The sequence below is a fragment of the Emydura macquarii genome, unplaced genomic scaffold (genome assembly GCF_026122565.2).
Source record: "Emydura macquarii macquarii isolate MOO-44397 ecotype Brisbane River unplaced genomic scaffold, CSIRO-AGI_Emac_v2 contig_3305, whole genome shotgun sequence".
NCBI classification, from domain to species: Eukaryota; Metazoa; Chordata; order Testudines; family Chelidae; genus Emydura; species Emydura macquarii.
In genome coordinates this window covers 2414009-2441847 of record NW_027133442.1, presented here as the reverse complement: position 1 = coordinate 2441847, position 27839 = coordinate 2414009, and the positions used below count along the sequence as shown (strand labels likewise).

The 27839-nt window shown below is 42.6% G+C and overlaps 3 protein-coding genes across 9 annotated transcripts in view; 2 read left to right on the top strand and 1 right to left on the bottom strand.

Annotated features, from left to right (window-relative positions):
- Positions 1–3563, bottom strand: part of LOC137143170 (two pore calcium channel protein 1-like) — a 36184-nt gene extending 32621 nt beyond the window's left edge. Inside the window, exon 1 of the mRNA XM_067532808.1 lies at positions 3370–3563. The gene's annotated coding sequence lies outside the window, so the exon portion shown is untranslated. The remainder of the gene's footprint in view (positions 1–3369) is intronic.
- Positions 2918–9474, top strand: MTLN (mitoregulin). Its single transcript, XM_067532810.1, has 2 exons — positions 2918–3181; positions 7347–9474. Exon 1 carries the CDS (start codon positions 2991–2993, stop codon positions 3174–3176), a length of 186 nt encoding a protein of 61 aa, XP_067388911.1. The 5' UTR covers positions 2918–2990; the 3' UTR covers positions 3177–3181; positions 7347–9474.
- Positions 9475–10887: 1413 nt separating this feature from the next.
- The window catches only part of NPHP1 (nephrocystin 1), a 37920-nt gene continuing 20968 nt past the window's right edge, over positions 10888–27839 (top strand). For all 7 annotated transcript variants that reach the window (XR_010917116.1, XM_067532801.1, XM_067532800.1 and 4 more), the window contains exons 1-12: positions 10888–10993; positions 11319–11392; positions 14561–14621; positions 15619–15755; positions 17567–17786; positions 19385–19486; positions 20488–20591; positions 21045–21087; positions 21658–21742; positions 22333–22427; positions 23909–24037; positions 25152–25226. Coding sequence is in view for 6 of the 7 variants with exons in the window: in XM_067532801.1 (XP_067388902.1) it covers positions 10925–10993; positions 11319–11392; positions 14561–14621; positions 15619–15755; positions 17567–17786; positions 19385–19486; positions 20488–20591; positions 21045–21087; positions 21658–21742; positions 22333–22427; positions 23909–24037; positions 25152–25226 (1194 nt within the window). In the remaining variant the exon portion in view is untranslated. The remainder of the gene's footprint in view (positions 10994–11318; positions 11393–14560; positions 14622–15618; positions 15756–17566; positions 17787–19384; positions 19487–20487; positions 20592–21044; positions 21088–21657; positions 21743–22332; positions 22428–23908; positions 24038–25151; positions 25227–27839) is intronic.

Sequence of the window (27839 nt, the reverse complement as noted above, 5' to 3'; positions counted from 1 at the left end):
GGTCTACTAAGGAAGCATTTATCTGTGCAGGGACTGAGATAATACAGGGTCTGATTTGTAGTAAAAGCAAAATGAAACAACGTTTTTTAGATAACTGAATTGAGTGAGTTGCTCATTATGCCTCAGTAGACTTCTCATTCCCTTCTCTCTTTTGACAATATTTTGCTAAGAGATGTGCCTCAGCTGCAGAGTTTGAAAATAAAATCTGAACTTTCTCAGCGTTTAGGAGTGTTTGGATCTGGGAATCGGGAGAGGCCTGGTATTATGGAGAGGTGGTAGACTCCCTGTACTTTAGGCAGTAGCCAGTTTCCATGATCAAACCCATTTTTTGATATCTTACAACTTTGGTTCAGACGATTTGGCCTGAAAATTATCACATTTACTCTGAAAGTATATAGAGAATATTTCCATAAAGTGAGAAGAAATTTTGGCAAACTAAGTTACAGGTCACAAAATTGCCTCGGTTTGAAATTCTGGCTTGTTTTTCATCCCTCAAGCTCAAAAGCACCCGGTTACTGTTCTTGTTATTAGCTCTTCAGTCTCTCCTTACAGTTAAATCTCCTTGAAAACTCATGCACGGGATGCCTTTGAAGAAAATGAAGCAATGTTAATAATTGTTTTTGTTGTCTAGTTTTAGGCCCCATCTGCCCCCACTGACGTCTATGTGAGTTTCTGTATAGGTGTGTGGGAGCGTATTGCCCAGCTGCAGTTCAGAAAGAACAGAAGGGTATTTCTATAGCTATTGGCTGACTCCTGTTCACCATTGTGGGCATTCCAAGTATTAAGCAGTGAGAGGATCAGACCCTTCAATTGAGCAGAGTGTAATTACTTGAGTTGGAATTTGGCCAGGACATCCAAATTAATATTCCTAATGCTGCAAAAAGTGATGTGGGATTATTTCTAGTGGTTTACTTTTCTAAATTGGTAATAGCTTTCTTATTACATTGCTCTTGCATTCTCTCCTTAGCTACCTCATTTTGTCCTCACAAGCCAGCTTGCTATTGTCTGCTCCTTTTAGGGTTAGCTTGTTAAATAGATTTCAAGGGCAGAAGGGGCCATTGTGATCATCTAGTCCAGTGTTTCTCAAATGCGGCCACCAGGGGCTTTTCATGTGGCCACAGCCTCCTGGGTGGAGGCTGGGTGGATGCGGGAAGTGGGGGCACAAGGCGTCATGGTGAAGGCACTGGATTGGTTCTCAGGAAATCAGAACTCTATTCCTGGCTCTGCCACAGACTCCCTGTATGACCTTGGGCAAGTCTCTTTGCTCTCATTCTGCCTCAGTTTCACCATCTATAAACAGGGGTTAATAGCACTGCCCTGCCTGACTAGAGTAAATTCATTAATGTGTATGATGTGCTCAAATGTTACAGAGATAGGGTGCTGATACTGGTGACGTGAAAGTAGGTATTGCAGACAAATCTGACAGTGCAGTGTACCCCCATATTTTATATTGCTGTAGCTATACCAACACATAGTCCCTGCCACAAAAGTTTAAATTCTAAATAGACAAGACAGACACACAGCCTATGAGAAAATGTTAAGAACTCAGCCATCTTTTTAAAAAACAGTCCCTAAGTCACCCAGTCAGCACCCCCACCTTCCTTCACCTCCGCCCAGATGTGCCAGCTAATCTGCTCTGCCTTTGGTGATCCAGCGTGCCCTCTTTCTGTCTGCTCATCCTGTGGCATAGATTCAGGCATAATTTAAAAGCCTGGGGGAGGAAAACAAAAAAGTCTAACAGCCAGAGAATTCCCACATTATAAAAAGTGACCAACAGTGTATGTGTGGGGGCTCCCTGGGTGTGCAGGCAGAACCCTATACAGCTTCTCCTGTCCCAAACCAACTCTGGAAGATTATAGTCTGGGTTTAAATTGATGAAATGTGGGAGTAATAGTAATGGTAGTAAGGCCCATGTCTGAAAGGAAGGTCAAATCCACACAGATAAGACACAGATAAGAAAATGTGCTTTTGGCCATGGACTGGCCACAGCTTGTCTGAGCCTCCTTGAGTCTAGCAAGAACCTTACATTGTGAAGCTGTCAAGTCACAAATGACAGCTGCATCCCTTCAGTCAGGTATTGATATAATCCTCTGCAGACATTAAGCCAAATTACCTGCTCATGTTACATCCTTACACTCACTGGGGTTATGCCAATAGAGAATGTGGCTCACCATGTTTCTTAGGTGGACCAAGCAACAGCCAGCTAGAAAGCAATTGCCTTCACCTTGCCTGCGCTATCTAAACAAAACAGGATGTCTGACCCAAAGAAGGAAGGATTGCCTCTGAAATCACCTGAATTTACATGTGTGTTACATGTCTGGTGTTAACAGACAGGAATCACTGCTCTGCATTTTGGGGCTTGAAAACAGGGATGAAATAAACATTTTGTTTAAATTTTTTTTTTTACCTTTCTAGCTCCCATCTGAAAACATGCACATGCCTCCCGTGTAACTGATAAAGTGGCATCTGCCTGAATTTGCAGAGAGCCTGATACAATAGCACTAGGCTCTTGTAACTTGTTCCCTTGCTCTACAAGGGCCTAGCAGCCAAGTGCACTTGCCCAAGCAGTTGCTTTCAAGGGAGGGCGTGGCAGGGAGCAAGACATTCAAGACCCTGCCCAAAATGGCATCATCCCTCATCCTCCTCTCCCAAACAGCAAAAGCTGCAGCAGCCCAGATGCTTCCTCCCCACCCTGCCCTGCTTCGCTGTCCCGCCCCCACGCACAGGACCAGATCCACAGCTGGACCACAGCTGGTGGACTGGGGGTGGCTCCAAGGCGCGCGCGGTCGCGGCGGACTCTGTGTGTGTGTGTGTGTGCGCGTGCGCGTGCACCAGCCACTCCTGCCACGTGGCGGCGCGCGGGGCTCGGCTCGAGGCCAGCCGCGTGCCAACCCCTTGCCAGGGCTGCAAGACGCCGCTGCCGTAGCTTGGGCGCGCGGGGCCGCCGTAGGCGTGGTGTCTGGGGGGGCGTGGCTGGCCTGGCGGCCATCATGGCGCTGGGGGGCTCGGAGGCGCTGCGGGAGCGGCCGGTGCAGCTCGCGCTGCTGCTGGCCTTCGCCTCGGGCGCGCTGCTGGGCTGGCAGGCCCACCGCGTGCGCAGGCGCTTCCTGGCCTGGCGGAAGCGGCGGCTGCAGGACCAGCTGGCGGCCACGGAGAAGAAGCTGGACCTGGCCTGAGCGGGGTGCGGCGGGGACCGGGGGTGCGGCGGGCCGGTGACCTTGGCGGGTCGGCCCCGTCCTGCCCTGCTGGGTGCCGGGGCGCAGCGGCCTCTGCGGCCGGCCCTGCCCCTGCCCGGGGCGGAGTGGTTCTGACTGGGGGCGGTGTCCGGGGTCCTTGCCCAGCCCGGCGACTTTGGGGCCCGTCACTGACCCCACTCCCGGGCCTCAGCCGCGCCTGGAGGAAGGAGCGTCCTCTCCACCCGTGTTACAGACTTGGCGTGGGGGAGGGCTGGGGTTTTCCCTCCGGCAACTAAGGCGTGTTTAAAGCACAGCAGCCTGGCTTAAAGGCCTATCTACCACCCGTGTGTGAACACGTCAGGGTTAGGAATACAGCTTTTTTGAAGTGTGGACGCTGCCAGCCCCTGATGGACGGTGCAACAGCCTCCCCCCCCCCCCCCACCCCACCAATTCAGAGACGCTTGTGTAAGTGTGTGCAGATCAGGACCTGAGAGTATGTCTGCATGGCAAAAATTAAAAACACCTGCTGTGTGAGTCTCAGATCTCTGGTTGGTTGATTGGGGCTTGTGTTAGGGGGATAAAAATAACGGTGTAGACTTCCTGTCCTGCTTTTTGCCTACACTGCTATTTTTAGCCCTGTAGCATGACCCCCTAGTCAGTTGACCCCAAACTCTCAGACACACTGCCCTGGGTTTTTCTTTGCAGTGTAGCTGTATCCTAAATTTCTGTTGGTCCCTCAATGCCAAAAGCCCTTTCGTTTGAGAGCCAGTTTCCTTGAGACAGTCATCTTGTCCTGATACCCTAATGCCAGAGAATAATTTACAATCTAGACACTCACAACTTGCCATATAAAGATTTTTGTTTTTAAATGGCTAGGATTTTTTCATGAATAAGGACTTGATCACATATTTTTTCAGGGCCAAAGTACCATGTTTCATTGAACTTGTCAGATTGTCTTTTTAGCTGAAATTTGCTAAAAAGGTCACTTAAATTGTGCTGACAGTGCATGTTAAGGACTAACTTAAGTTTGGTTTTTGATTTAAAAAAAAAGTCATTTTTAAGAGTGGAGGGGGAAAATAGGGCAAATCCTCCAGGTTTTGAAGGTGGAAGATTTTGAATGTGGTTAAGTGATGCTGCTGTGCTGTGCTGTGTGGGAAGGGTGGGATGTGGAGAGCTGATGGTACAGCTGTTTGAGCTCAGCCTTCTATAGAACAGAGGGAAGTAGGGGAGCATTGCCACCTGACCTGTGACGCTGCAGATCATCTGCCAGCCCACCCACTAATCATTTGGAGGTGGACTCGAGCCATAGGAGCATCTGGGGAGTTGCTCTATGTCTTGGAGAAAGATAAGGCTGAAGTTGGTTCCTTATTCATGGTACCAGCTCCTTATTTGTGGTCCCCATGCCCAGTTTCTTATTGAGAGGCCAAAATTCTTTGAAAATAGGTCAGTGTAAGAATAAGTTCTAGAAATTTCCTCAAATCAATGTGATTGAATGTGATCAAATTTAAATGACTAATTACTTAGTTATGAATTAATAAGAAACTGGATTTTGACTGACCGTATCTGATAAAGTAAGCCTTGGGTCACCCCAAGTGACATATCCCCACAACCTTTAAATTGTTCTGATGTAGTTGAGAGACCAGCTCCCTGACTTGAAACTTTTTCTTTGTGAAAAATTGTGGCCCAAGGCATCAGCCCTCCATCCTGCACCCCAAATCCCCTCCCACACCAACACACTCCCTTTAGCAGGGCAAGAGGCATGGCAAACAGGAATTTCAGAGGGTGAAACTGTGGATACTATGCTTACAGGTAGAAGGACTTGGCAAGTGCGTTTGTTCTCCATGAGGGTTTTGTGGGTGGGCTGTGGGCCCCTGAACTGCTAGAGTAGACAGGTCTGTTTGTGTCTCAGTGGGAGCCTTGCCACTGGTTTCCTTGGGGCTTTGAATTGAACCAGTGTTTGAGTATTTATTCTTTCTGTTTGTGAGGGAGGTAGTTGAGCAGCGAGGTTTAGTATATAATTCAGATGCCAGGTGAACAGGCGTGGCAGACTAGATGAGTGTTGATGGGATTTTAGAGAGAATGTGTGTACATAATCCTGTGAAAAAATCTGTGGTTAGAGCATCAGCCTATGGTTTGAGAGCCAGGGTTTAGTTCCTGGCTCTGCTGCAGGCTTCCTGTGTGACCTTAGGTAAATCACTTAGACACTTCTGAAAATTTCACCTAAGTGACATAGGAACCTGAGGGCTGGTTTGTGCTTAAAACATTGTACTTGCATAACTTTGTCTGTAGGGGTAATTTTCAATGGGGGTTGGGCCCCTAAATCACGTAGATGCTTTTGGAAATTGGACTCTGGTTCTCTATGCTTCACTTCCCCACTGTGAAATGAGGATAGTATCTCTTTCTTAACTCGCAGATGTTAGATTGTGAGGCATTCAGATTCTACAATAATGGAGACCATATATGGGACCTTATATAGGGCAGATCCATAATACATAGCAGGTATATTTTACATAATCAACTGCTGGAACTGGATGATAGGATGAATCATTTGATAATCATCTCAATTCTGCACTCTTTCAAAGATTTTAGAGCTACCCTACGTTCTTTGCCCATAGTTAATAAATATGATTATTTGGCAGCCAAACGTGCCCAAGTGTTGTTTTCCTATTTATTTGTTGTGTAATGAGCAAAAGATACAACACTGATCATAATAAATAATATCATGTAAGAGGAACTGGGAATAAAGAATCACCTTCAGCCTCATTGGGAAGAGAACTGTGTCCCTTCAACCCAACACAGATCCCATATATAAAACTTGCTTTACTTGATCTTTGGATAGGGGAGGGCATTGTGGACTTTTGTTTTGTATTACTGAATATGGAGAGACTATTGTATCTCACTTCAATTATTGTCTAGTTCAGGCTAGTTTTCTATTGGAAGCCTGGCTTTAAAAATAGATAAATCTACCTACCTCTCTGCCCAAAAAACCTTAAACCAGTATTTGAAACTTTTTACATGTGTGGACCTCTGATATGGAATACATTTTTGTGCGGAGAGGAGGAGATGGGAGAGTTGGTACTGGAGTTGGACAAAGATGTTCCTGAGATGGAACAGTTTAAAAAATCAGTTGCTTTTCTCAACAAGGGTTTGCAACAGAGCTCCCATTTTCAAATTTCCATGTGGCCTGATGTGGAACTGCATTTCTGGCACTCCTGTATATCCTAGTCTTGTCCGTCTTTGATTCTCCTCTGCTTCAAAATGTAGTGAAATTATCTCAGTCAAATATTAAATAGTTGCAAATAGACCATATATTCTAGACTATTACAATGTAGTTTATTACAGCACACTTGAAATTCCTGACAGTCAAGTTTGCTATATTGTAGTCCATAAACTTAAATGACAGTCTGGAAATACTCAAAGTGCTAATAGCATTGAGACTTACTATTTAACTACCATATGCTAAACTTGATTTTCAGAAACTTGTCTTTTACTAACCGAAATATTGTAATGGTGCTGTAAATAGATTGATTTACTTTTGCTCTAGCATAAATGTTGGTTTTTGGTTCTGAGCATACACTGAGGAGATGTAGCTGTTAGGGACTTTGTGTTTGTATTGGTCCATATCTGGAAACATTTTTGTTCACACCAAAAATGTCCAATCATGGATTTTTTTTGTTATTTTTTAAAATAAATGTGGAGCAAACAGCAATGATTTTGGGTACATTTTTAATTACATCTTTCTTCCTTAATATCTTTTACATAAAATATTGTTTGTCTCCTTCACTTTGGTTACTCAGTGTTCTGTCTGCCCCCTTTTCATGTCTCTATTACTTTTGATTTTCTTCCTATATTTTTGATTAATTAATCTGATTGAACATTGTTTTGACTACCTTTTCGGGTTTGTTTTGTTTTTTAAATTTTAAATTGCAATTACTTGTTTCACTAGAAGGGTGGTGAAGCACTGGAAATGGGTTACCTAGGAAGGTGGTGGAATCTCCATCCTTAGAGGTTTTTAAGGCCCGGCTTGATAAAGCCCTGGCTGGGATGATTGAGTTGGGATTGGTCTTGCTTTGAGCAGGGGATTGGACTAGATGACCTCCTGAGGTCCCTTCCAATCCCAATATTCTATGATACGTGCAATTTGTAATTTATTTCACTTTCTTTTAACAGCCTTATAAAGATGAAAGCTGACAACTGAATGAAAATAATTGGACTCCTGCTGCATTTGTATCTAAACACAATTTAAAAGATGGACTTTAAAAACAAATTTTTTGATGCACAATCCTGTTCTAAAAAGAAGGCATTTGTGGTATCACACCATCTCATTTGTTCAAACTGATATCAGCAAAAATTATCTTCACATGTATCAAAATAACCTATCTACAAAAATGTTATGGGATGAGCTTGATTAATTTATATGTATTATGACTGTGCAAACCTGTCACATTATATTTCTGTGGATTGTTTATGTCTGCTTTGCTTGGTGACTCCTAAGGCAGCTACTGAGCTATGTTTGACTCTTTTAATAAATTATATTAAAATCTTTTTGATATGATGATATCATCATTAGCTTAATTTAAGTTCCTTACTAGTAATTTGTAGTAAGGTATCTGTAAAGTGGGGAGTGAAAACGTAAAGTCTGATAAACATTTTAGATCTTTGAAAGTACACAAACTAAAAGTGTTGGTCAACATGATTAAGGCAAAAGCATACACTGGTAAGATACATTCATGCATTAAATCAGTAATGCTGGGGTTCTTGTCTGAAATTCAGCAAAACTACTCCTAGAATTCTATGTTTAGAGCTCTTGCCAACTCCATAATTAAGAATACCTCAGTCCTTTAGACTTACTATTCTGCCTCAGCACTTCCAGCAGAGATGTTGGATATCATGAATTAAAATCCTCAGGACTTCCTATTTGATTCATTTTGGCTGGGCCTCATGCTGCATATATGTCAGCCACCCCTATCTTTCTGTTACTGCCTCGTATATGGGCACACCTTTTCCCTCCAAAAATATCCCTGAATCAGTGCATTTTTAAAGAATGTTTCTATTTTGTTCTCCATTTATGTTTATAAGCATATGCCCACCCCTACATTGTGCCAAAACAATTACAGGATATGTAGGTTCAGAATTCACCCCCTGCCCTTAACTTTGACTTTATTAATAAGCTAATGTAAAAAACGCTAAAAACAACCAAAGCCCAGACAAACTCCTGCCCATGCCTTCTCCCCAAGTTTGGCTGTTGTTTTTTCTCTTAGGACTGGTGAGGTTTAGACCAGTGGTTCCCAAAGTTTTTACTAAAGTGACTCATCAACTGCATTTTGTCTTTTTTTTTTTTTTTTTTTTTTTCTTTTTGCAACCTATCATTACATATATACACCCTCTGCCCCTGAACTGCAATCTGAATCCAGGCACAGTGCAAAGGAGAAGCTGGGGATGATGAGAGTTGGAGAGCAAGCCTACCCTGCACTCACCGCATTGCAGCAACTCCTGTTCCGTGGGACGTCCTAGCTCCCTGTTCCAGGCATTACAACCTGGTACACAATGTCACAGCACCACTCAGGTTTGGAGGGTGGCTGGGCCAAATCCGAGTGGCTCTGTGACCTCACGTGACTGGTCGCAATCCCCAGAGTGGGGAGCTGGGCCCAGCTCCGCAGGACAAAAGCCACCACTGTGGTGTGAGTGTTGGACGGGTTCGCTCTCCATTTCCCCTCCTCTCTGCCACTACCTGGTAAAGTGCATGTTTGCCTAGTTCAGGGCCCAGTGATGGGTAAACCTGGCTCTGGATGTGGTGATCCATCTAGAATCTTCCTGAAACTCACCATTTGGGAAACACTGACTTAGACTCCTCTGATCAGGGGGCCACTCTCACTTCACATTATATCCAGAGTTAGTGAATAAGCTGTACTTGTCACAATGAATGAAGAGCGTTTAACTAACATCTCACTTCCGAGTTCCAGTACCTTCTAACATAGTGGGTCAACAAAAGAACCCGGTTGCTCTGTTACAATGCCATTCAGAATCTTGAAATGTTGACTTACCCAAGTTGGAAATCTTGTAGAAAGCCTTGGTAGCTGAGATGCTTACAGAAGTTTTCTGTGTAATGCTGTATCAGGCTGATTTCATGGTGATATGGCATAAACTTGTGGGCAGACTGTGCAAAATGGGACTGAGGTCAGGTATTTTAATGTCATTCATTGAAAGACATGGTTCATGTGCTAGCTCAAACTCTGCACTGTCATGTTAAAAATATAATTGTACTTATTTTTATTAATAAAAAATCTTGGGTGCTTTACATTTTTTGCATTGGTTTATTTGTTGTACATTTTAATGTTTCTAGTATTTATTTCTGGAAAAGTTAAAATGAAGAAAAAAAGGTAGATGGTAGAAATGACAATTTGGGATTTCTGTATAATGGCTTGAATAATTCTTTGGATATATCAATGTTGTTTTTCTAAATCTAGTGTTGCATACATTAGTGTAATTATTTTAATACAATTACAAAGGAGTTTTTCTTATGCCTTTACAGCAACCCTAAAGTGTTTTTAAAAAATCCTTAGAAAAAGAAAAACAACAGTAAACCCTCACATGGAAAGTATACATGCTAGTTTGATCTCCTCCTATTTAACTACATTCTGTAAATTGAAAACACCATTTATTCTGTGTACATCTGTGCTGCATTTCCTTATCTAATACTTTGGAAACCAATTAAAAAGCAAATACGGAAGTGTATGAGATGTTTAGAGAGCTCAGAGGGGAGTGGTCTCAGACATCACTTACTAGGAAAAAATTCATCTGAATATGTCAAAATGATGTGAAAAGGCTATGAAGAATTAAACTGCTTAATTAAGAAAATTAAACTGCTTCTTCCATGGCTCAGTTGGTGTGTGGGAGAAGAACTCCAAGCAGGTGTATGGCTAAAATTTCTGCCTGCAGCACAAGCGTGCTGTGTAGACTATAAGCCCCTGGGGGGGGAGAAGCCCTCTTTTGTCCTGCTTGTACAGCACCTAGCGTGGTGGGCCCTGCTCCCTGCATGGAGTTCCTAATTGCTATGGCAATACATTTAAAAAAAAAAGTGTGGCAGAATTTAATTTTTATTTTCTATAATTTTGATGGATAATGTAGATGTTTATTTGTAAGCATTTCCCCCTCCCCCCCCACTGTATAGCTATGTAAATTGTCTCAGTTGGGGGAAACGACACTGGTGTCAGACATCCCCTTATTCAGTGACGGTCCCTAGATGTTCTCAAGCAGTTTTGTTTTTTCTTTCCCTTCAGTTACCAGGAGGAATATTTTGGGTGTGTGTACACACCCACACAGGGTAGGGTGATATGGAATGGGGATGAGGGTATAGTTGCCTCTATAAGGCAAAGCCTCTAATGTTGGGATGTCTGGGCACCTCAACATGGGGTGTGAAATCAGCATCCGCCACTCTCTGGCGCTGGTCTAGCTCTTAACTAACTCACCTTGTGCTGCGAGAGCGAGGCCAGCGCAGACTACATCTCCTAGCATGCATTGCGCGCCTGGTTCCGAGCGAGGGCGGGTGTGGTGGAGCGGGCCGTGCGGCTCGCGGGTCCTAATGCATTCTGGGATGTGTAGTCTTTGTCGGTGACGCCTGTGCCTACTGGGGTGCGTAGTTCGCCTCTGTCCCCGCCTTGGGCTCCCCTCGCCGTCGGCTGCGGCTGGGGGCGCGCAGCGATGACGACAATTCCCTAGCGCCCGAGCGTTCGTCTCCCTTAGCGACGATGGCCGGGCGGAGGGGCCGGAGTCCGCTGCAGGGGGCTCAGCGCCGGGGCCGCGAGCTGCGGCAGCAGGTACCACCCGTCCCGCGCAGCACGAGCCCCCGGTCCCTTCCCGTCACCCCCCGCCCTGAAACGACAGCTCGGGCACCGCCCGTGTCCCCCCCCCGCTCCTACCCGTGAACCTTGGTCCCAAGGCGGGGGCTGAGAGCGAGCCTTGCCGGCGGCCTAAGCTGGAACAGACCGCCTGGGGAGCGGCGCCCCCTGCCGGCGGGGTGGGGGATCCAGTCGGGGGAGGGGGAGCAATACCCCCTGATGTTGGGGGTGGGGTTTGGGGACAGCTGTTTGATATCTGCACCCAGGGCCCTGCACCTCTGAATGCTGGAATCTTATCCTACAGGTGGATGCATTGCTTGCTGAGAGCAAGGAGAGGGGAGTCCTAGACCCTGCAAAAAGGAAGTACCTTTTTCAGAGGTAACCCCACCTCCCTCCCCCCCCAACAGTACACACACTGCATAGAAGCCAAACGCACTGCTGCCTTGGAAATCCCGGCTGTGGGGGTAATTTGTGAAGGGCTGTTAGCTCACTCATGGCTAAGCAATTTATCCCTGAGAGATAACTGAGCCTGGCTTTGATAGACATTTTCCTTATCAGTTTTGCTGATAAATTCATCTTCAGTGATGTGGAGGGATGCCCATGTAAATTAATTACTGGGTGGTGGAGTACACTAATGGGCTGGGAGCCAGGAGACGTGGGTTTTGGTCCCAGTTCTGCCACTGATCTCTTGTTTCCCCACCTGTGAAATGAAGACAATATACTATCCTTCCTTTGTGCCTTTCCTTCGCTTTGTTATACATGGATCAGAAGCTTCTGCCGATGAACCCAGTATAATTATTTTAGAATATTCAGTGAATCAAAACATGAAATATAAACATCTGTTTTTTACTGGCAAATTTGAACGACCCAATCAAGCAATGGAAAGGGTGAAATACGAGAGGTTGATGATCACTCTCTCACACTGAGCATATGCATAAACAAAAATATTATATGCCTTAGATCCTGACCCTGTAAACTGTTATACATGTGTTTAACTTTACTACGATGGGTAGTCCCACTGAAATTAATAGGACTACTCTTAGCACAAAAGTTAAGCATGTGCAGAAGTATTTGCAGCATCAGGGACTCAGTGGCCTAATTAGTACTTGCCTGTGTGCATCACTAGTGGACACTTATGGTACTACATAAATAATAAAAGACAAATATGGCATACCATATGTGTATAAGTGAGTTAAGGTTGCCTCATGAATCTTAGCTTTTTAATGTTTTTACTTTTTGTGTGTGAACTAATATTATACTAGCAGACTTTTGCATTTAATTTTCCATTAAAAATAAATAAGGAAGAGAATCCATCTGTGACACTGTGGTGGAGTACAGCTGAGTTTCAGGTTTTAACTTTGTGCGTGAAGATGAACAACCTAGTTGCAGAACTGTTTAGATCACATTGTGCACCAGTGCAATTCTGCCAGTTATGTAGATTAAAACTTAGTATAAAGTTTTTCTACATATCCACAGAACCATTTTTTTCCTTTCAACACTGTGTAGTTTTGAAAGAAACCTATTAAACTTTCCGCACCAGCAGGTCTCATTGGGAACTATTCATGTCTGTGCAGTGAAGATTTAAAGTCAGCCTTTTAGAAATGAAAAGGTCTCAAAAAGGTCATATGCTACTCAACTTTAAAAATGATTTTTTTATGCTCAGAGAATGTGATAATTGCTGGACAGTATTTCTATGGCAAAGACTGCAGTCCAAGCATAAGCTTATTCCTTATTTTTTCTTTTTCCTTATTATTTAACAGAGTAAGGCCCCAGTCTTGCCATGTGTGGCACAGGGAGAATGCTGCACTTTCATGGCCTTGTGGCAGTCAGCAGTGTTCAGTGGAGGTGCAAACAGTCAACCTGTGTGCTACACACAATGCAGGATTGAGGCCTATGCTTCCAGTGCACCCATCAGTAAAATATATGAGATAAAATATTTGTTAAATGAGTTCATTTTCTCAGTACAGAATCACAATATTTTTAATACTACAATGGGACCCTTTTAAACACTCTTTTATTTTGATGTGCTAAAATGATGTCTTTTTGGCAGGTTTATACTGTGCAAGAGAAAACAACAAGTTTGAAATTGATAGCATGTGTGGAAATCAGTGTGTTGGTCACCGATATTTATCAGTGTAGGCTGCGTGCATGTGTCCCCGTGTAGATGCTGTCCCAGCTCTGATCAGGAAACTGAGACGGCTCTCACGATCGAATGAGTCGACACGACCACAGATTAGCTGAGCAACGAAGGCACCCAGGCCAGGTTTATTGTGTGCGGCACAATGAGAAATGACTTACAAGAGTATCTCTGGGTCAGTTTCGCATAGGCGGCGTTACAATGGTCTCGGCCCAACGGCGGGACTTTCAATTATCCCCTAGACCGGACACCGGTATTCCCTCTGACACCTTCTTTTATACACTGTTACATACACTTTCGTTCTGCCTCCTTTGACGTAGGTAGTTGCCACCCTCTTGACATAGTCTAATACCACCTTTTTCCGTTGATTGGCTGATTTGGGCAACACCACTCCATGTATCATTTCTATCCATAAAAGTGTCATTTCAGAGATTTAGTATTTTGGTACCTCCTGTACCTGCTATATATTTTAGTAATATTTTGGCAGTCTTACAATCTTGCAGTATCAACACTTTCCTGTACCAGTTTCAGTTAACTTGAGTGACCCCTTATACTTCTGTTCACTCGGCTTTTTCCATTTAGGCCTTAGCCTGTTTTACAGGCCTTAAGCTCTCACTTCTTACTACAGCATGATAGTGTTCTATTCAACTTTGTGGTTAGTTAGCCCCAGCAGGCATAGTATATTTTCTGTGCAGTGGGTTGGCCACTTGTGCTTGGAGAAGAAACAATACAAAACTGTAGCAGAGAAATGTAGATCTGCTCATAGGGAAGAGAGCTTGAGTAAATGAATTTCACATGTATTGCAATATCATTTGCTGAGTTCAGTCATCATTTTCCCCTCTCATCATAATGCAGTCCTCTTGTGGAAATTATTCCAGCCAAAATTCTGAGGCACCTCCATGTGTGACTCTATTGTATTGAAAAAGACACATGGATCCCATATAGCTTGCTCTCTTTTTTTAAAAAAATAAGATACATTTTTTTAAAAAGTTGCAATCTTTCTGTTTATGTTTCAAATGATTTTGGGTTTAGCCTACCACAAGGCAAATACTCTTTCTTCTTATGTTATTATTTACATAGCACTATAGATACACACAGAGAATTTAGGAAAACAAAGTTCTTGACCTAAGGAGCTTAAAATCTAAGGTCCTGATTCTGGATGAATCCAGGTCCTTGCACCTGTGCAAAGTCTCCTTGCCTATAGTCTTGCAAACACTTACATGTTTAATTTTGTGCACTTCAGTAGCCCCGTTGACTTCAGTGGGATTACTCATGTTTGTAAAGTTAAATATGTGCATAAGTGTTTTCAGGATCATGGGGCTATCTCACGTTTCAGTAATTATTTGTAGTTTTAGTGATGTATACATCAGAAGAGATCATATAACCTTTGTCATTTGTTTTCAATATAGATGTATAGAGCTGAAGAAGTCGGTGGATGAAAATACATCTGTTCTTCAAAACTTGAAAAAAGTAAGTAGTGAGGTTAAAACATTTCCTATTTTCTCAAAATAAATTGTTCAGAGAACAGTAATATTCTGAGATTGTAAACTCTTCAGGATAGGCACCATTCCTAACTCTTTTTGTGTAGCAGTTAGTCTGTCTGCGCCCTGATCATGACTGAGGTTCTTTCTGATTAGTTTAATATAAATATTAAATAATTATACATTTTTCTGTATGCCTTATAATGTAAAGTTGTGGTTGAAGAGTTTCTTAGCATTGCTTAATATTCTAATGGGGTTTTTTAATAGGAAAAATTCATGAAACTGAAGTATAAAAATAGATTTTTTTCAGCCCCCTCTTGGCCAGATGGAAGAGCTAGAAAACATGTTGAGGAGACTTTATAGTAATAGATTTCAGGACTGTTATTATGTAAACAGGAAATAGGAAAATGGCCTTCTCCATGCTTAGTTACTTAAATGATATCAGTGAAAGAAGATAGAACATATTGATCAAGTTAAAATTTAGCTGAGAGCCCTAAGGTCTGAATGCATTCAATCCTAATACTCCTCCTTCTCCTCTTCCCCTTCCCCTGCCCACCTCTGGTCTTTTATGTGAACTCATCTGAGGGCCGATCTGATAGGTGGCCTCTGAGCACACCTACTGGATCAGGCCCTGCATGTGACTTAGGCGGGTGAATACTTATCTTCCCCTGGCTTGTGAATAGCTCTGGGGCTTAGGCAGAAGATGGGTGCCCAGATTCTTAGTGGGAGGCAGCACTGCGGAAGCCCAGAGGTGGAAACTTAGGTGCCTAGGGAACTTTTACTGAAAAAACTTAGGTGCTGAGTGGGTTTAGGCACCTGCAGGATTTGGTGGGGGGGCTTTGTGCATTGCAGTGGTGTCAAAACAAGGACCTAGGTGCCTAACTCCTTTTGTGCATTCTGGCACAAGTGATTAGAAAACACAATTTAATTGAGGGCTTTAGCTTCATTTGACTCTTTGAGCAATTTGGTGTATTCTTCTTTCTTAGACTGATGAGCCTGCACCTGTGGGGAATTATAATCAGAGAAAAGAAGAAGAAGAAAAACAATTGTTAAAACTCTCTCAGCAGCTCCAGAAACTTGCTGCAATCCTGAGTCAGGACAATGTGACCAAGGGTGACACTGTGTAAGTAGCATAAACAGGCAAATACATGACAAACTTTCATATTACGTTTTAATTAGCCTGTTAAGAAAAACTAGAGAACAAGTGGCTTCATTATATACCCACAGAGCTAGTTTTCATATTCTTATAAAATGTATTCATTTATACGGCTGAAACAGACACCCTCTCATATGAGAGAAACTGAAGATAAAATGCCAAAAAATTCCATAACAGCTGTTCTGAAATGTGGTCACTATAGCATTCATATCCTTTTCCTTTTTTTTTTTTTTTTTTTTTGGTGGTATGCCCGTTCCAGACATTGAAGCATGGCCCCTGCCCATTTATTCCATCAGAGAAACCCTTTCTTCTCTATGCCCCAAGGGTTTTAGCACCAAGAACAGAGAGGCACCAGTGTGGAAGCACAAGTTGCTAAACTGGAGACCTGTGCCGTGGAAAGGAGGTGTCTTTGGAGGCTGGAGCCTTCTTTGCACTCAGGGAAAGATGAGGGCCAAGAACTGTGGGGTGAGAAAAATAAACCAAAACATAAAAAAGGCCAGACCTGACTGAAAGGCGGGAAGGGGCACATAAAAGAATACTGTAAGTCACTGATTCCCATCCTGTGACCTGAAGGCCAGAAGTGGCCCGGGAGGTCTTTCAAAATGGCCCACCGCTCCCCTCCTGCTGGCTGTAGAAGGGAGCTGCTGCCTAAGGACCCAGGCGGAGTGTGTTGACACGGGGCTACAAGACCGGTGCAGCCTCTTTGCTGCAGCCAAGGGGATGGGAGATCAGTGCTCCCATCCACTGGCTCCAGCAGGGAGCATGGCAAAGCGCTCTGCTTGGGTCCCTAGGCGCTGAGGTCCCTGCTGGAGCCAGAGGAAGGGGAGCACAGATCTCCCATCCCCCTGGCTGCAGATGGGAGCCACTGTCTAGGTACCCAGGTGGAGTGCACAGGGCTAAAGGACGCTTGTAGTTTCCCTGCTGCAGGCAGGTGGACGGGAGATCAGCAGGGAGGCAGCCTCCTCACTGAACTCCTTCCGTCTGGCTGCAGTGGGGACGAGGGGCTGCTGGCAGAGCAGCCAGGACCCACCATGCTTGAAGAGAGGGGCAGGGCTCTAAAAATCTAAAAAATTCCACCACTGTGACTCAGCTGCCAGGCCACGTGCTTCAGTGTGTAGTGACAGTTGCTCATCGACACTAGTGCTTTGTCTGTGAGTGTGTGACCTACTGTGTGTAATTTATAGGTGTAAAATAGTGAATGTAAAATGAGCACAGTAGCATCAAAATGTTTCCTTTAACTGTGTAGTGATTTGTAGTCCTTAATGGCGTTAACTCATAAAAAATGTATTGATGTATGATAGACCGGTGGCCTTTCAGGGTTGTAAAAATGATATTTGTAGCCCTTGAGCCGAAAAGGTTGGGAACCACTGCTGTAAGTAGGTAGGCACTGTGCAGGTTGAAGAGCCAGAATGGTGGCTGAAGATGCACAGCTCCTGTGGGGAGCAATTGTGTTGACTGCAGACAAGAAGGATCTAACTAGAAGATTCCAAGGGCTGTGGTTAGGTCCAAAATCGAATGTGATCATTGGGGGTTAGGAGAGGGCGTTTGTCACCTGGATTGAAACCTCTGCCCATATGGACTGCACGGCTTTAGAGTTCGGGAATTTCTTCCTGTCATGCTAGGAAGCTGACACCCGGAATAAGAACCCCACTTCAAGATAACTTGGATGCGAAATGACAAGGAAAGTAGTTCCCATTTATATGCTGTAGAATAATCTAGAGATGCTCCATTAAAACAAGAAGTTGTGGTAAACGTGGGGTATCATTTGTCTTGTGTAGAGATGGGAAGCGTCGAAATAGTCCTCAAACAGAACAGGAAAATGAGGATGAGGATGAAGAAAGTAGTGAGGAGGAAGATGCTGAAGAGGATGATGAAGATGATGATGATAGTGACGAGGAAGAGGATGATGACGGTGAATTGGAAGATCAACCAACAATTAAAGAATGTATCACTATTGGTGATTTTGTTGCTCAGCAGGAAGGGGATCTCACGTTTAAGGTAAATATATCTTTGAAAACATTATATAACATGTTTGAACACATACTGCATCCTCATAATAACAAATGACTGTGTGTATTGACGCCTCAGAATTCTGATTAAAGAAATTCATGCAAATCCTCCGCTCTCTGAGTCCCTCCTTTCAAGTTGTCTGTCTCTTCTCCTAGACGTGCCATCTTCTGAGATTATTCTCTCTATACAAATAGTGCTCCTGACGTAATCTTCATATCCAGTTGCTCTTACCACAGCCAATTCTCTGCACTTGCTAATTATTTTTTTCCACATCAAATTCAAGCTCCTTATGCACATCTTCAGATCGCTACATAAATCTCAGCCCTTCCTATGGCTCTTCTAATTCTCTTTCCTCATTGCTCTCTTTGTTTCCTTTTCCCAGTTTTGCCATTGTGCCTGTCATGTTGCCCTTAAACTAAAACTCTTATTTTTGTCCACTGAGTATTCCTCCATACTTCTTTAATATCCAGTTTTCCATGAATCCTTTCTATACTGGTCTCCTTAATACAGATTCTCCAAAACCTCCGTTATCTGATGTGCTGTCATATGTTCTATCCTAGATTGTAAGCTATTTGGGGCTGGGCTATATCTTATCTTTGTTATAGAGCAGTGTGTGTGCTCTTAAAAAATGGTTAGTAACATCTGGTTAAAAATGGTATGATGAAGCTTTTTCAGACTACTTTTTGGAGCAAAGCAGTCAAGAAAGCTACTTACTTGATGCACAATTAACAGTGAAATCAATCTCTGCTTTTAAAGATACTTTAACAAATTGGAGAATGCCAAAGGAAGAAGTAGCATGGTGGGACTATGAGCCTTGGTCTTTAGGCCTTTGTCTTTAGGCCTTGGTTTCTTGTTCCTGACCCCTTGAGCGGGAAGGACCATCTAGCAATCTCTCCTCTTGATTCAGGAGCATATTTGATAGATGAGTTCTGAAAGGAGCCTTCATGTCTGGACTCTGCTCAGCTTTGTATGTTGAGTTATGTGTCTGTGTTTAAAATATGGGATAAGAGGGGGGTCTGCGCAGGGGTGCTGGAACTGGCGGTGCTGAAGGTGCAGCAGCATTTCCTGGCTTGAAGTGATTTCCATTATATACAGGCTTTACAGTTTTGTTCAATGGCTTTCAGTTCCTCCACTATAAAAACTGTTCCAACGCCACTGGGTCTAAAGCCTGATGTCTCCCCCAAATCCACTGTGCCTTCAAGAACAGCTGAGCAAGAGGAAACCTTGGGAGCATATTCTTAATGCTTGGCCTGTAACTCTACTGAAATGCCTTGTACATTTTTTTTTTCTTTCTTACCTAAAAAAAAAGTTGAATTTTTAGCACCATAGGCTATCAGGAGAAAGTAAACTAGTTCACTAAAACTGCAGTTGTTTCAAAGAATTCACATAAACTAGAATATGAAATCATGAGCGTAAACCAGTCCTAGATAACAATTAGATTTAAGAGCAAATTAGAAAGCAGTTACATTTTATTCTAAAGGAGAGAATGTGACCAACAATTGTTCCAGGAGTAATTTTTTAATATCTGAATATTAATGCATTTGTCTCTTTTCTTCTCTCTCTCTCCTCTCTCTCCAATACTGAAGAAAGGTGAAGTGTTGCTCATTCTTGACAAAAAGCCTGATGGTTGGTGGATGGCTAAAAATTCTAAAGGGGAGAGAGGCCTTGTTCCGAAAACCTATCTTGCGGTTAGTATTTTTCCACCTTCTTCCTTTTTATTTATATATCAGAAATATGATGGGTGAGTATGTATAAAGCTACAGAGGGGTTGCCGTGTAATCTGTACACACTAAAAACAAGAGTCCTGTAGCACCTTAAAGACTAACATATGCATCTGACAAAGGGGTTGCATAACATGCATGCATCTGACAAAGTGGGTTGCAGCTCACGAACGCTTCTGCCCGCAGACATTTGTTAGTCTTTAAGGTGCTACAGGACTCTCATTTTTATAAAGCTACAGACGGTTAGGAAAGCATTTTTTGTCACTTCATAAAGATATGTCATATTGCTGTTAAGCTTTTTGAAAACAAAAGCAGCATCTTCAAACCCTTGAAATATGATCCTTGACATGAAAGGGCAGCTGTGAATACCTAGGAGTACTACAGAGTAATTCATATTCTGAGCTTAAAGAGCACTTTCAAAAATTGCTTTTAACTTTATGTGCCAACATTTTTGTGCCTCATGAGACTTATTTAGGTGCATAAGTGGCATTTGTGCACTTAATTTGGGTAGATGGCTAATGAGCAAACATGATGCACAAATTTGTGTTTAGATATCCCACTTGGATAGATTGAGTCCTGTCCTGAAGTCTGACCATTGTATCTTGTTGCATTTCACTAGCTCTTCTCTCTTGTGAGAGACTCTGGCAGGGCTGAACCAAAGAGCACATGAAGTAGCTATGATTACTTTGTACCTCAAGTTTCAGGTGAAATGAGCTCTCTTTACTATTTTAAGAGGCAAAAACTTGCCGCCATAAAACATTTTAAATTACTGACTTTAGCTGCAGAACCAAGGATAACATCATAGTCTCATGGTGCCCTAGATGTCAGTCATCTTGTTCACTGATCATAAAATTAAGCTAAGCTTCTCTTCTACGATATTGAGACACCATGATGAGAGTGCAAACTGTTCTTAAAATCTGAACTATGAAGTAGGTCAAACACTTGACAACTTTAACTCTGAATTACAGGCATGCAGTAAAGAGGGAGCAGGCCACGAACCAAGTGAAGAGGAAAGTGAGGAAGACATAGAGGTGGTCGATGAAACAGCAGATGGAACCAAAATTAAAAAAAGGTAAAATGAGATGGCACTAGAGAAAATGAAATGAAATGTAACTCTCACCTCTCACCTTTTTTTTAATGTGGGCAGTAAAATACTTGAAATGCAAATACTTTGACTGTTATGTGTCTCTTGGTCAGCTTTTTCAGTGCATGAGCAGCCATGTTTGTTGTGTAGATTTCCAGTTAGAACTTTGCTTTCAACTTCCAGTCATTTCTTTCTTTACTGGTTTTTTTTTTTAGTGGCTCCTGTTCCAGCTTCATTAACCACTCCATAGACTGCAAAATAGTAATATGTTTTCCAGCTATCTATTAAGGGGCACATCCACCTGATTTACTAGACTTCCACCATTCAGAGACAGACATATGTGTCTTATAGATATAATAATAAATTATGTATCCGTATGTTGGCAATGCATTTATATTGTTTTGCTTTATGGTATCTTTTTATTTCCCACCCTACCTCCAGAACAGATTCTCACTGGAGTGCTGTTAGAAAAGCTATCACAGAGGTAGGTATATTTCTTATGATATTACCTTAATAAACTGTCATGTTCATTAACTTCTGTTTGGCATAAAAGTAGTATTAGACACAATGAAAGGAATCTTTAGGCAGGAAAGGGATTCTGTAGTTCATAGTTCCTAATGATACAAGATGCCCAAGTGCTTCAATGATGGGCACCAGTATACACCTCTAAATAAACACAGAAATGTGTGTCTAGTTTTATTTTTCCTTACTAACACCCACTAGATCTCATTTCAGGGCTGTGTTTAGTGCAGTATTGTAATGTCATTGTAATTCATGGGTATGCTATTTCTGGACAAAGGAAGTTCTGTCAGTGTGATATAGCAAAATGGGAGTTTGGGTGTAATCATGCATGAGGTCAGTTTAAGGATGTTTTCTGTGGCGGGGCCAAAATAGCTCTTAAGGTAACTTAGGGGAAGAGGTTACTGAACCCCAAGATTTGTGTGTTCCCCTTTGTGATTGGCTGCCCGGGGGCTCGAAGTTAGGATAAGGACATCAGATGGTGGTTAATGAAATCTGCAGCAAATTTAGAAAAAGAAAAATCTGTTTTGAGCAGAATAATACCGCTGATGTGTTGGCAGCCATGGGAGCTGTTCCTGCAGGATTCCGTCCATCAACTCTCTCCCAGCTCTTAGAAGAAGGTAAGATTTTCTTGCAGTAATTGCTGTGCAGGATTCATTATCATCTGTGGTGAATTTCTGATCATGATTACTAGTCTGTTGAGAATGGTCTCTATTCATTATAACTGACTCGTGATTGGTTGCCCATACTGGTTGTGTTTGACTCGGTAGTGTGTAGGAATCGTCTTAGTTTCTTTCTTTATTCACCTGGGGTGAAATCCTGGCCCCATTGAAATCAATGGCAAAACTCCCTGTGATCTTGATGATTTCACTCCAGGAAGGGGAGAAATCTTCAAGGCAGTTCTTATAAACAGTGTAGAATAAGCATACTAAAAAGTCTTTTTTCCCCCACTCCCCTGCCACTATTTTTGTAGCCATATCTTAATTGTGGACTTCATTCCTTTAAGCTCCAGAGGGCACTTTTAACAGTACTTTTTTTAGTTCCTTTTGTCCTAATATATAAGAGAGTATGGGTGGAAAACACTGTGTTTGATTGATGGATGTTTTCCTGTAATGATGAAATCTATAACTAAATCAAACTTATGCCATTAGAAGAGATGGGGGAGGAAGTGTAAACATTATAATAAAAAGTAAAAACTTTTTTCTTCTAGGAAATCAGTTTCAAGCCAGTTATTTCCTGCAGCCTGAATTTACTCCTTCACAACTGGCTTTCAAAGACCTAGAGTGGAACCCTGAAAAAGACACTGTGAGTAATTTCTGCAAGTTAAAGCGTTTATAGCTTTATCAGAGAACCAGAGCCCAGAAAACAAATGTCATGTTATTAGGTAAATACTGAAGTGAGGTAAATGTTAACATTCTTCTCTGTCACTCCAGGGCATTCCAGGCAGTTGATATTATCTCATCCTACTTGCTGGCAGACAGAACATCAAAAGAAACATGATTTCAGCCCCTAGATAAGAGCCAATTCCTCTTGAGCATACCTGTTGCTTTCCTTTCTTCCAGGTTAAACAGCTGTAAAAGGCTGAACTAATCTATGAGTTAGATCTTAAACTTTTGTCTGACTCTGTGAAATCACTAGGTTCAGTTAAGTAATTGTTTTTTACATGCGATTTTGGTTCATTTTCTAACATCACTTTGCAACATCATTTGAATGTTGTAGTTGCAAAAATGCATGTAAACCAGGCATTTAGAAGAGAGTAGCTCAAAAAATTGAAATGCCAGAAAATCCTGAAATATTTGGAGAAGGTACCAACCTCTTCCTCCTGGGTCTTTGCTTAGCTTGTTATCAGTGGGAGAACCTACTGTTTACTACATTAAATTAACTTTCATCTTCCCTGTTATGTATGTAAATTACAATACAATGTAATGGCATCTGACGAAGTGGGTTGCAGCCCACGAAAGCTTATGCCTGCAGAAATTAAATTTGTTAGTCTTTAAAGTGCTACAGGACTCTCGTTGTTTTTACAATACAATGTCATCGCCATAAGACAAAAAGATGATCTGCACCAGTCCTTCCAGCTAATGTTGGATAGATAGGGTGTTCTGAGCCCTGTGTCTTGTCTGAGGGTACGTTATAGGCCATGGACTCCTGGCACATGTTCAGGATGGACATGGAAGAGTGTTGAGCTTTGGCCTGTATGGTGGGTCTGTGGACAAAACGGAAGGGTAAGTGCTGTGGAGTTGTTGTATCCAGCCCACTGTGGAGTGGTGAATAAGCCTTCAGATGTTGGTAGTTATTAAAAACAATCTTGTGTTGTGCAGATAAGTGGTCTGTGTCCAACCTTAACTGTTACTTGACAGTGATTTTTGCCAGGGCTCGTTAGACGGCTTTTTATAAAAATATTGTGTGACAACTTGATGTAGGTGAAACAGAGCTGGTCTCAAGCCAGACCCTAGTAGACCTGTGTTCATAAAATCACCACCACACTTAACATTGATTAGCACACTTGTTATCTGAGCAGAAAGGCCAAGAACTGAATGGCATGGAGTCTGACTTAGAGGGCATCTTGCCATAAAAGGGTTGAGATATTGCAGGAAATCTTTGCTGTTGCTGCTTGTGCTATACCTACTTTGTGAATAGAGTAATCCAGTCTCCAGGGCACTGTGGCAACTGTCACAAGCCCTAAACTCACTAATATATATAATTTATAAAACATATAATTATACCACAGTTAGGAGGACCATGTAGATTTAACCCTCTATTCTATTATTTTGTCTGCTTTGCAGATTCAGCCAAAACCAACTCGAATATCACTGATTTTAACTTTATGGAGTTGTAAAATGATTCCTCTTCCAGGAGTGAGCATACAGGTTCTCAGCAGACATGTGCGCCTCTGTCTTTTTGATGGTAACAGGGTGAGTTGCTCTGATACAATAAAATGTAACATTCCAGAAATAGCAAGGTTAGAACATGACATATTTAAGGGATTTCTGAATGGATTTAAAATGATCACATTTGGGAGGCTGAAGTCTGTTTTTTACTCTGAATAAAATTTTCGAAAGTGCCTAAGTTATATAGGAGGTTAAGTTCCATTTTTAAAAGTGACTGAAACATTTAGGAACTCAAGTCTCATTGAAAGTCAACGGGACTTGGACTTCTAAATGCCTAAGTCACTCTTGAAAATGGGATCTAATTTCCTAAATCACCTAGATTCTTTTGAAAATTTTACCCTAGATTCTCAATTTCATTTAACCCAATTATGATTCTGAAAACACACAAGAAACAGATCTGCTAAATAAATGCCATTTTTACAGTCACTTTTTGGAATGCAACTGCATGCACTTTCAACTTAATTGCAATCTACACGCCTTTAAACAAGTTAATATGAAAATGAAATATATAAACAGAGTATAACTGTGTCAATTTCAAAGAAACTTTTTTTTAAAAGAGCTTTATTTAAACCCATGTTATTTTAGTAAATAAATTCTCAATGCAAATTTGATTGTTTGTCTAGAGCACCAAGCATACTTATACCATTGTTTAAAAAATCATAGACAAAATTTAGTTTCTTAAATCCAGATGAATAAAGAAGATATCATCCAGAATAAAGAAGATACCATCCAGAGTTTCAAAATTCTGAAGATTTTTTTATAATCTGCCACCAATTTCTGTGGACTCCTTAGAGTTCAGAGGACTTTCCTCATTCATTTTACTCACTAGTCTCACCACTACATCAAATCATATATGCTCATGGCCAAGGAGGTGTTACATTGCTCTTTCTGAAGTTGCTGCTAAGTTGCTAGAAGCATTGCTAAAAGGCTGTGATGTGCTCAGTGATACTTCTTTCAGGGGATGCATGTGGTTCCTCTGCAGGGCTCTTAACCCAGGCTAGCTGATGAGGGTGAAAGACAAACATGGTCTGATCCTGTGTTGTAATGCAGGGTGCTGGACTATGCCTGTATGATACTATATTTTCCAGAAAGCTAGTTTTTAACATTTTTCCCACCATAATTTCCTATCTCATTTTAGGTACTGAGTAACATTCATACAGTTAGAGCTACATGGCAACCTAAAAATCCCAAAACATGGACCTTCTCTCCACGGGTAGGTATATAGCGTAGAAAATTGACTTGCCTGGTATGTATGTGTATCTGCTAGTTGTAATATATCTTATTTACATGTTGTCAGATAATAGGATATCTTACTTTTTGTCTTCTTACATGCAGAAAATGTATTAGAAAGGTAAAAACGGGACTAATTTGTACCGTACCTGAGGCATTTTGTCCTCAAAACCATTAGCTCTGAATAAAGGGCCGTATCTTGCAAACGCTTGCTATCAAGTATAGTGCTTAGTACCCAGGGTAATCCCAGTGACTTCCTGGTGATAAAGCACTGTGCTTGATAGTATTTCCAGGATTGGGTCCTAACACAGCATCTCTGTTGGCTCACTTAAGTTAAGACTGTTCCAACTTCTCTGGTCCAACAGAGTTGACCCAAAAAATTTTCAGTTTGGGGGAAGTACATGATATAGATGATAATACCTGGCACTCTTCACCCATAGATCTCAAAACCTTCTACAAAAGTGGGTAAACATTGTAATTCCTGCTTTACCTATGGGAAGACTGACCCACACACAGATGAAGTGACATGCCTAATGTCACAAGTACAGTATAAATAAGATATAGTAAATGTTGTAAATCCTGCAGCCCTACCACCTCAGAATGGAACTGAAAAAAGTTTATTAGCTAATCAGGACAGGGTTAGATGTAGGTTGGGCAGAATTCAATTTTCCTCCGCCCCCTCCCAATTTTTAATAATTTTTAGTTTTACATTTGTGGGAAATTAAAGGAGGGGACGGTTGGGGTTAGGGAAGTGCTGACTGTGTGGCTGCAGGGAGCTGGACGGCTCCCACGCTTTTGGCTGGTGAGTGAGAGCAGGGGTGTGACAGTGGAGCCACAAGAGGTTCCTTGCGCTGTCACAGGGCTAGTGACACACAATCCTTGAAGGCGCAAGGGGTGGGGAAGGCTGCAGTCTGGGCAGGGCAGAGACTCCTGGCCAGGAGAGCCAGGAGGATGATTAGCCCCCGGTCACGGGAGAGGCCACCCACTGCTGAATTACTCTTTCCCTAGTCAGGAGCCATTCAGCAGCAAGATGGCCTCCCCAATGGCCAAGGGCTTGTCCTCCTTCTTCTGGGCCTGGCCAGGGGGCTCTGCTCTGCCCGACCAGGACCATAGCCTCCCCCACACCTTGCGCCTGCAGGAATCCACCATCACCAACTCTGTAGCCATACAGCTCTGCTGTCATGGCCCCTCTCACTTTCTCACTCACGTGACAGCAGAGCAGGAGAGGGCTCTCTGTGTTGCCAAAGGGCAGGTGACATTCCATCTCTGCATCCTACGTGGTGCATGGGGAGGCTGTACTTGTGCTGTCTGTTGCTGGTGGATTTTTTTGGTCGATTTCAGTGTGTCAGCTGAAATTGATGTTTACAACATCTGTCAATTTAAATAAAATCCTGCCAATTGAAGTTATGTGAACACAGGGAAGAGAAAGCGCCAATGAAATGCTGTGAAGAACTGGTACTAGTTATTCAGCAGGTGGCATTCTATCCATTGAATCAGTATAAACTTGAGCTAAAATGTGTTATTAGCAATGGAAAGGAGGAGAGTGCTGCTGTGAATAAACTTTTTTGGTAGTTCTACTGTTATAGCTTATGATTGACAACTTATCTTAAACTGCCTGTTGTGTAGGATCATGGTACACTGTTAAAGAGTTGCTGTATTTTAACTCCAGTGGTGACTGTGTTTCTTCTTCGAGTGATGTCCCTGTGGGTGCTCCACTTCAGGTGTCAGTGCATCCCGGCGCCGTCGATCGGAGATTTCTGCAGCAGTGCCTGTATGAGCCACGCATGTGCGGAGAATGTCTCGTGGCGCTGTTGGCACTCTAACCGCCGCTTGCGTGGCCCGACCCCCTCAGTTCCTTCTCAACCGTCACTTGCCCTGAAACAGAGCTCTGCAGCACTCCTTTCCTCCTAAGATAAAAATTTAAAAATAGTTAGTTTAGGCATAGTTTAGGCATAGTTTTAGTCATAGAATAAGTTTGTTGATTTAGATAGTTAAAACAAAATTTATTATCGTTATACTCAATTAGCTATAAGGGAGTACCATCTTCCCTAAAACTTTGAAATGCCTAGATCACCAGATGCAAGTCCTGCAGAGAGCGTGTCTATCTGAGATCGGGATTGCCTCCCTGCATCAGGTGCCTTGGAGAGGGACACATCCCTGCCAAGTGTACACGTTGCGGCAAACTCAAAGTGAGAACCAGGAGAGATAGAAATCTCCTCAAACTTACCCTTTTGGAAAAGCCCTGCAGCCCACCTCCGAGTCTGATACCAGAGAAAAGGGCAGAACTATGGCTCAACCCTCCAATGAAAGAAGGAAAAGAGCCATGACCTCGCCAGTCAGAGATGTGCCAAAAATAAAACGGTCTCCAGCCAGGTCTCTACCTCCCGTGCAATCTACCTCACAGCAGAGTTCAGTTACGGTGCCTAACACTTCTGGCACCGTCAGCACCAAGAACTCATTGGCACCGAGCCACAAACTGACATTGGGTACAGCACTGTCGACACCAGCCAAGTTGGTACCGAAACCCGTACCGGCATGCATGCCATCGCCATTGGCACCATCACTGCCATCGGCACCAGAGAGGGCAAAAATAAAA

Coding starts and splice junctions, on each gene's coding strand:
- MTLN (XM_067532810.1), top strand. CDS start 2,991: ATGGCGCTGGGGGGCTCGGAGGCGCTGCGGGAGCGGCCGGTGCAGCTC.